This window comes from Chinchilla lanigera, unplaced genomic scaffold, assembly GCF_000276665.1.
Source record: "Chinchilla lanigera isolate Chin_1 unplaced genomic scaffold, ChiLan1.0 scaffold00093, whole genome shotgun sequence".
Lineage (NCBI taxonomy): Eukaryota > Metazoa > Chordata > Mammalia > Rodentia > Chinchillidae > Chinchilla > Chinchilla lanigera.
The window spans coordinates 1,636,824-1,645,940 of record NW_004955494.1 but is presented as its reverse complement, the minus strand read 5'-3'; the positions used below and the strand labels follow the sequence as shown (position 1 = coordinate 1,645,940).

Here is a 9,117-nt window from a genome sequence, read left to right as displayed (position 1 = left end):
GATATTACTTTCTAAAAGGACTTTATTCTAGGAAGGAAGAATCCATGAACTCATGTTCAGTGCAAAGAGGATAAAGAATACACAGTGGGATTCATCTGCCTCTGAGCTCAGTGGTCAGAATAGGCTCTTCTGGTGGGTCTGGCTTTGATGGAACATTTGAGGAAACTCAATTAACAGGGACCTGATGGATGGCTAAGACTCCTCTGAGCACTTAGGAAAATGCACAACCATAAAACAAAACAGTGCATTCTTGAGTGTACTAATGCATTAGAATTCCAGGAAAGGTGAATATCAATAACAGTAATAACATCTGTGGAGCGCTTACTATGGACTATGGACTATGCTAAAGATTTACATCCATTTTCTCTTTTCTTCCTCATAGCTGCACATCTTCACTCCAATGGACGTGCATCTCATGCAGCTTCCAGGGTCCCCTGTGTTTATGCTGTTGGTCTTGTCAGAACTATGGGAGGAAGTAATATTCTTCTGGACTAAACACTGAAAATGGTAGATGATCCAACATTTTGAGTCCTAGGCAGAAAGCTCAGAAACCTAGCTTATGCTTGTGACAGTTCTGGGCAGTTTCTGACCTACAGTGGTTCCCTGTTGTTTAAAGGAATCTTCTTACCAAGATGCTAGAACTTTCACACCATGACTCCAGTGTAATTTTCCAACAGTGTCCCTGATCATCCCACAAATGTCTCACAGTCTGTATCTTTTTGCTGAAGTCTCCAAAAACAGTCCTGACACTACTCCTTTGGTCCAAAATGTCTTTCCTTTTTTGCTTCCTTTCCTACTCCTGCTTTTGTTTTGTCCCTTGTTGCTTCCTTGATGTATGTTCTCCTTCCCATGGCATTGAGTGATGCTCTCATCTCTTTTTGTATCACATCTGATTACTTCTCACATACACTGTCTCCACTACGGGGTCACAGAGCAACTAATCATATTTCTTGCAGGTGTAGGCTTGACCAGAATGTCTGGCTTTGCATTTTACCATTTATATAGCCTTAAGCAAGTAGTTGTTTGTGCCTGGAGTTTCTCATCTTGAGAGATAATTACACTACTTACCTCTCAGTGTAGTCAAGAGGAGGAAATAAAAGAATGACATGTGAATTGTGGATCAGTCAGCACAATAAATAGGTCAGACCAAGCACTCCATCAATGGAGTGCTTATATTCTGATGGTAACTTGTTGGTAGTGCACATATAAAAACTAAGCGTTGAATTGAGTTATATCAGTAAGGGGTTATTCTTGTATTTTCTGTGACTGCAAGCAGGTGGCAGCTCAGGGGCTAGTGCTTGATCCACATGTGGGGTGCTGAAGGCCTCTTGAGGGTGGTGGATGTGGGAATGGGCAGACAGAGGCATTGTTATCACCTTACTTGTTCTCATACTTGCATGGTCTTCATAGTTCCTAAGTATGCAGTCTCCATGACTTTCCTGAGGTTGGGGAAATCCCTGTCACTAAGCAGCAAGCTGCTGTAGGTACCATAGTGCTTGTAATTTGATTTGACCTAAATCAACTTTTTGAGTTTAAGGGCTTGAAGCTAAACCTCTAAACTACTGACATCTAGAAATAGCACAGATGTCAATATGCGTGTTGAGTCTTGTGCAGAGTAGGTGCTTGAATTTTTTTTTAACATATTAATAACTATCTACTGTGTTTAGAATCCTGGGTATAGTGAGACGTTGGCATAATTGTAGGAACTTCTGATTGAAGTTCAAGGTCTGTGGTAATTCATCATGACCCTATTGTAACATATTTACTGGGTATTTATGTAACATCAAGGCATTGTTTTACTTATTTAATTTAATTAATTTATTTTACTTTATTGGATGGAAACCATTTTTCTCTTCATTTAAATTAAGGAAAACAGAGGCTTACTTGCTTAAGCTCCTCCCATTGGTAAGTAGAGATGGGCTTTGAATACAGATTTGGATCTTTTGGTGAGCACCCACACAAGCCTTTCAACATTTCTGGGTCTCAATTTATTTATTTTCAAAATTAGACAACTATCCTTGGTGATCTTTAAAGTTCATTAGAGGTCACACCGAATGTTCCAGCCCACAGAGGCTCCGGAGCTGGTTGGAGCAATCACGACTCTCAATAAGGTGACACAGGCAGAGCTCTTGGTACTGCAAGCCAGTTTCCTTTCCTTCCTCTTTTACATCTAAGTTATTTGATTTCATGATGGTAAATGCATCCAGTTTTCCCAAAGCCTGGATGTCAGACTTTGCTGATTCCTGACAACATTTTCTCTAGTGGCCAGTGACATGAGAAACCAAAGGACAAAGAAGTGAGCTTTTGGAAAAGATAAATTGATTCTATTTTGTTTGTCCAAGTCTGTGTCCACTATGACATGGCCATGATAAGACATGGTGACTTTTGTTTAGTTTTTCCAGATGATAATCACTTCATAAATTCATGTCCTTTGGCTCAATATCTGCTGAATTTTCACTGGTCCATAAAAGTAAAAGCTCTAAAATAGCAATAGTCAAGCAGGGCTTTCTTTCTTTCTTTTTTTCTTTCTTTCTTTATTTAACAAACACACACACACACACACATACATTTACAAAATAACGCAAGAACAATACAAGCAATACTGAAATTCTGACAAGGTGATAGGAAATTAACAATGGTTGTGGTATTACATATTGATAGCTTCAAAGTGGTTACTCAGGAAAACAGAGACATGTAAGATTGATCAAATAATTAATCCTTAACTGTTTCTTTCAATAAAGCAATAGAAGTCAGTAGTACAACTATGTTAGCTATCCTGTATATACATATATACATAATTTTTCTCTTCTTTTCTCTTTTCCCTCATCCCAGTTGCTCTTTACTTTTGAGCAGTTTCCTTTCATTTCACAATGTCTATCATACAAGTAGGGCTTTAAACAGTGTGTGCAGTAAGAGAGCAGTTTTTTGTTTTTATATCTCAATATGTTTCAGACTGTGACTTTTGTAAAATTAAAATTAAATTACTAAAGAAACAAAATTAAAAACAAGGATATATGAGTGCAAGCACTGTCTAAAAATCATTAGGGTTGATGAATGTCAAATTTCCCTGACATGTAACAAAAACTTTGCAACATTTATGTTCAATTGCTGTTATTTCTTTTGAGGATTGGCAACCACAGTGCATGGATCATATTGGGGGAGGACTTTGCTCTGTGTTGAGGAAGGGCCATTTAGTGATAACAGGGTTCTTAGTAATGAATTCCTGGATAGAATTCATGCAGCCTGGTGAAGTGGAGGGGGCAGTGTTTGTGTATATTTCTTGGATAATTTCTAATTGAAATTTCATATTTCTTTTTAGTGTAAAGTTAGGCTGCAAACCACAATAGTGTTAGCTGTACCAATGACTTTTATTCTGAGAGGGTACATTACTTTCATATTCTGCATTTAAGACACTATTGGAAGATTATTAATTTTTAAATCTATTTAGAAATTGCATAGCTACTATACCTGTTATATTATTGACATATAAAGAGGCACATATTGCAATGAAAAAGTCTAGTAACTATTTTAATATGACCAATTCCCCTTGATCCTTACTTATCGCAGGCATTTAAAAATGTAATTCTAAGTGTATCCCATAGCAGACACTGGACTGCCCAATGGTCTCCACAGCTTAGTCAAGCTTAAGGGCACATTTTATAGTTTTAAGAGAATTTGAAAACAGTTTCCTTCAATCACAGATTAGCAGATTGCAACTCAATATTTATGAGTTCCTGGGAGACTAGGGCTCTCTAGGAAAGACCAGAGTTCTGGGATAGCATCTAATTTACTTTTTGATCTTTATTGTCTACAAATTGAGTGAATCCTGTGTTCTTTTACTAGACACCTTAAGTGTTCTCATCATCCAGTAAACATTCCAGTGGCCTGAGGGGATTGGGTGGGTTGGAGCAGTTCCTTCTTGCCCTAAGTCTTAAGGATGTCCTCCTCAGAGGAAGATTGTGATTACTAATTAACTAACAATTTTGATCCTGAAAGGGAAAACTGGGCAGTGATTTGCATTTGAAATCATTAACATTTTCTTGATAGGCTGCTAAACAGTTTAACAGGGAAGGGTTGCTTTCTGTGGACTGCGTTTCTCTGCTCTGTTGTGAATCGGACATTCAGGGGGAGCAGGAGCAGCTTGTAGAGATAATGAGGTATGTTTGTGAATTGCATACTCACTGATGGCTGCAGATGTGTGTGTGTGCTGGTCTTTTTTGGTCACAATGCCCTTGTTAATTTGTTACAGACAAAAGTAAATAACAATATGCCAAAAAATTAGGACAATGCACATAGAAAAAAATTCAACTTATCTTTTTCGTGTGTGTGTGTGTGTGTGTGTGTGTGTGTGTGTGATCATGTGTGTATTCTCCTGGTTCCAGATAGATCTATAAGCCTGATTGTGGCTAAATCTTTGTGTCTATGGTGACCTGTGAGGTTTTATTTAATAAGCAGGGTTAGGTTGCAGGGAAGAATTCTAGAAATGATGTGGGGGATGTGAGGGGAAGGAGTTAGAATTTGGTAAGAAGACTTAAATATTTTGGGACATTCCTTCTAAAAACTTGTAGAACTGTGAGAAAGGTAATTACAGAATCGATCATAGTCAGGAAATTGGGAATCCATTACTATCCTTAGGGGTTTGGTACTTTTGTGATGAAACATAGAATTATTTCAGGGAGGAATCTGAGGGTGTGTGTGTGTGTGTGTGTGTATGTGTGTGTGTTTGTGTGTGTATGTGTAACATTGAGATGCATGTATGAGTTGGTGTGTGGTGAGGGTCAGGACAGATCTCATATGGAATTCAGAAGGGGTTCATGAATGAAAGGTGTGGTGCCTGGGCTTGCAGTTATGTGGGAAATAGAATCAATGTTTCTGGATGAAGCAGGGAAGACAATGGGTCATTACTGGTGCCTTCCTGGTTAAATTTAAGAAAGAATTGAATTCTTTCTGGATAACAGAATCTAGCAGGACACTTGTGGGCATCTCTTTTCTGATTGGACTGATGTGGGAAGGGTGAGTTCCTGCTGGGTAAAGGAGAGAGGTCAAGATCAATTGGAAGGGTCTCATTGGAAGAGGCTCCAAGTAGATTCTACAGGGCTTGAACTGTCAGTTTGATGCTGTCGGAGGATCACGCATTTCCACGGTCTCTACTGGTCTGTGTCAGGTGTGTGACAGTGAGAATGTTGAGGTGGACAGTGGGAGGGTGAGAGGGAGAATCTGTAGTTTGTTGTGTTGGGTAGGTTCTTGTGCTACAAGGGACCAAAGGAAGAGGGATGATGGTCTATCCTGTATCCTAAATCTGAGCTTATTCACACTTTCACATAATGCCAGTGATTTTTATCAGGATTTGCTCACAGATAAATTTCAACGAGCTGATAAAATGACTTTGCAAGCATCTTCATCAGCAGTATGAGACACTGAGGAAGTGGACCTAGTGGAAGAAATTTTTCCATTTAAAGTTGGTTCAAGCTGGGTGTGGTAGTACATACATGTAACCCCAGAACTCTGAGAGGTTGAGGCAAGAGGATAGCACTTTTGAGCCCAACTTGGCCATCTTACCAACATAGCAAGATCTTGTCTATAAATAAGTAAATAGGCTGGAGATATAGTTCAGTGTGAAGACTATGGGCGTACTGCCCAGTACCACAAAAACAACCCTTCTGCCCCGCCCAGATAATTGGTTCAGAGGGTAGCTATAGAGAGTGATAAGAAAAACAAATTCTTGTATGCTGTCAGCCTGGGCCCACAGAACCTCTTCTAGAGACAATCTTTTTGTGATTCTTAAGGGGAAACTGAGGCTCAGGGAAATGTATTATTTTTCCTCAGAGTCACACAGCTCAGTAGAGTCAGAGCTTACTCTTAGATCTGTGCACTTTGGATGTGACTAGACTTGTGAAATCAAAGACAAAAATAAACAAAAACTGTTACTAATTTTTTTCCTTCTCATCTCTAGCTAGCCTGGAGACAGTGGAGCCACCTGTGAAGTGTTGCCCAGTAGTTTTGAGGAATAGCCATGCTTTCTAAGGTTTTCTTTGCAAGTTATTCTTAGTCTGCATAAAAATAACTTCTTTTCAATTAGATTTCTTGGCTTATGTTATTTATAGCATAATAGTTGAGCTCCTCCTATACAAATCAGATGCTGGCTATAATTCAGAAAAAAGGCTAGTTATCTAATTTTCTAAATTAATTTGTATAGCCATTTTAATTATTTAGATCCCTGAGCTTTGACAATTAGTCATATAGCCATGTATTCAAGAAGAAAAATATATGGAGTCTGTGTCATTTATGTATAATATTTTTCACTTTTGGGGTGAGATTTTTCCTGACCAAACTTTTTACAATTCCAATCCTCACTCCCACGTTCTTCAACTTTTTCTTTTTCTTTTGGTCTTTTTGAGACAGGGTCTCATTATGCAGTTCAGGATGGCCTTGAGCTCACTTTGTAGCCCAGAGAGGATCCTCGCGCCTTAGCCTCCTGAGCGCTGGAATTACAGGCATGTGCCACCACACCCGGCTTCTTCAACTTTTTCTTATGCTTCATTTTTTTCAGTAGCCCTTGTGTAATTTAACCTATGGTATTTTATTTACAGTTACTCTCTTTCCTAGCCATAGAACATAAGGTCCACTAGGGCAGGAATTTTTATCTGTTTTGTTCATGGTTGCATAACCAGCTCTGGAAGAATGCTTGGCACATTGTGGAAGCTTAATAAAACCACCGATGCACAAATAAACTACAAACAGATTTTCTCTTTACCCTCCAATAACCTGATTACAAATAAAACTGAGAAATGTGACACATCAGTACCTTGTCCACCTTGATGCCATAGAGAATTTAAAACCATGCTATATACCATAAACTTAAAATGAATTGATGCTAAAGATACCTACAGAACACTTTCAGTCCCCCAGGATCTATGGGGACAGAAATATTTTCCTTTGTTTCCATAAGCCTTTTAGCCTAATGGCTGTCTTCCTCTTATCCTATCTCCCTTACGTTAGATAGTTATTATTCATGGGTGTATAGTTTTTTTTGTTTTTTTTTTTTTTTGTATTCACATCACATAGTAGGAGGTGGTAGAACATCAGCCTTAAAAGCAATGAGTTTGGATTTACACTGCCTGTTTTGAAGCCTGACTCTGCTACTAGAGAAGTCTGGGTCTTAAGCAACCTACCTTCTTTAAGGCTCAGTTAATTTATTTGTAAAATGGATTATAGTTTCCATTCTTAAGTTGATTATGATGACTAAATAAAATAATGCATATAATGGCTCAGCCTAGTTCCATGTGTATGCTGATAGTGTGGCTAATGAGCTAGGTGCTACATGATACAACTGCAGTCTCACAAAAAGCCTAAGCTGGCATATCCTATGGGGCATTGAGCATAGAATATAGAGTATTGTATAAAAGCCTTGGCTGTAGAGTCCAAAGGGCAGGTGTTTAAATAGTGGCTTTGTACCTTATCAGCTAGATGACATTGGCAGGTTAAAGGACCTGAGTGAACTTTCACTTCCTCATCCAAACTCACTTGCCGTTGTTATGAGGATGGCATGTGATACATTAGGGAAAGCTCTTAGCACATTTGCTCAGTCATTATCAACTATAATTCTCATTAGTATTAAAATATGTTTGTCAAACAAAAAAGTATTTCAGTATCCATGGCAAATTGCCAGATGACAATATGGAGCATCATAGAAATGGTTAACTTTGAAAAAAAGTCACATCATAATTTTAAATAACGAATTTAATTGGTACTTTCCTTATTGCTACATATACTGTCCTTAATTTTTACTGGTTCATGTAATGAAAAACCTTTATCTCTATATACATTGATCTTCAAATATATAAATGCATTTTTGGGATAAATCTCTATAAATGGAATTTTGGGGTTGTAAGTGTAATAATAATAGTTGTTGTCAAGACTCCATAGTGTATATGGTGGTTATAATTTGACCAGCAATGTGTGGTGTTTCTTCATAGTGTCTAACATACTGGGTTAATAAACTCTTGGAAAAATTTAAAATATTAGTTTAAAGAACACTCATCTTACAAGTACTAACAATAACCAAAGAGAGATGTGATACTTGAATGACATTCTGATAAATCCTCTCCTTGTCAGTGAACACAAGACCAACTCTTTGCCTTATTAGCTAATTTAATTTAACCAAATATGGAAGATTACTAATCACTGTGGAATTTTTTTTTTCATATTCACCATTTTTTATTGGTCCAGAGACATTAACCAAAATACAAGTAACTCAGAATCTATAATAACTAACAGTGGCAGAAATAAGGTTAAGATGGTAACTAAAGCTACCCAAGCAGCCACTTTTATTAGTATTGCATTGCAAATAGCCTAACTTTAACACAATAAGGTTTTTATGAAAAAGCCAGTATTTGAGCAACCTTTCATAGTTGAATTTGATAAAAAAGAGTTTTTTAGTTTCTAAATTGGTATCATTTACATCAAAAAGCTTACAAAAGTTTAGAGCGCAAAAACTGTTAAGATATAGGACTTTATTCATCTTTCAGAGGAGTCTCCAAGTCTTTGGAATTGTAATGCTCTTGCAAACACTAAAATTTTAATTCACAAACATGAGTCACTCAAAATCTTTTATTTATGCTAGTTATACCGAAAATAAGCTAAAATAAGTCCTCATCTCCTTTTATTAATACTGAGGGAAAAAGACAAAGCTATTGTTGAACCGCTGTGTAATAAAACCAGAAGCAAATCTGTTTTAAAGGTTTCAATTCTTGTAACTGCAAGGTAAACTCAATGGGTATTTTGGGGTTCTTTCTTGGCTCCGTTTGACAAATTAAAAAAACAGCAAGAACTTTATTACTACTATAGACAGAACCACTTAAATGGTTTACTTATACAGTCTTTCTGCAGGCATTAAAATGCCCTGCAAGGTAAAGTAATAAAACACTTCTATAATTTAAGCAAAACTTAAATGTTAAGTGACTTCACATAAGACAAAAATAATTACTGGAGAAATAAAGTTTATGAATCTATCAAAATAGCACATTTTAGGTCCCTCAGACAAAGGGCTTCTATCTAGAACATATAAAGAATTAAAAAATTTCAGCCCCTCCAAATTCAAAGACCCAATCCAAAAAT

General features: G+C 37.2%; 1 protein-coding gene across 1 annotated transcript in view; it reads left to right on the top strand.

The window, feature by feature from the left end:
* Nucleotides 1-382: 382 nt before the first annotated feature.
* Nucleotides 383-9,117, top strand: part of LOC102004723 (maltase-glucoamylase, intestinal) — a gene marked incomplete in the record, with an annotated part of 238,387 nt that continues 229,652 nt past the window's right edge. Inside the window, 1 exon segment of the mRNA XM_013505005.1 lies at nt 383-507. Coding sequence (XP_013360459.1) covers nt 505-507 — 3 coding nt within the window.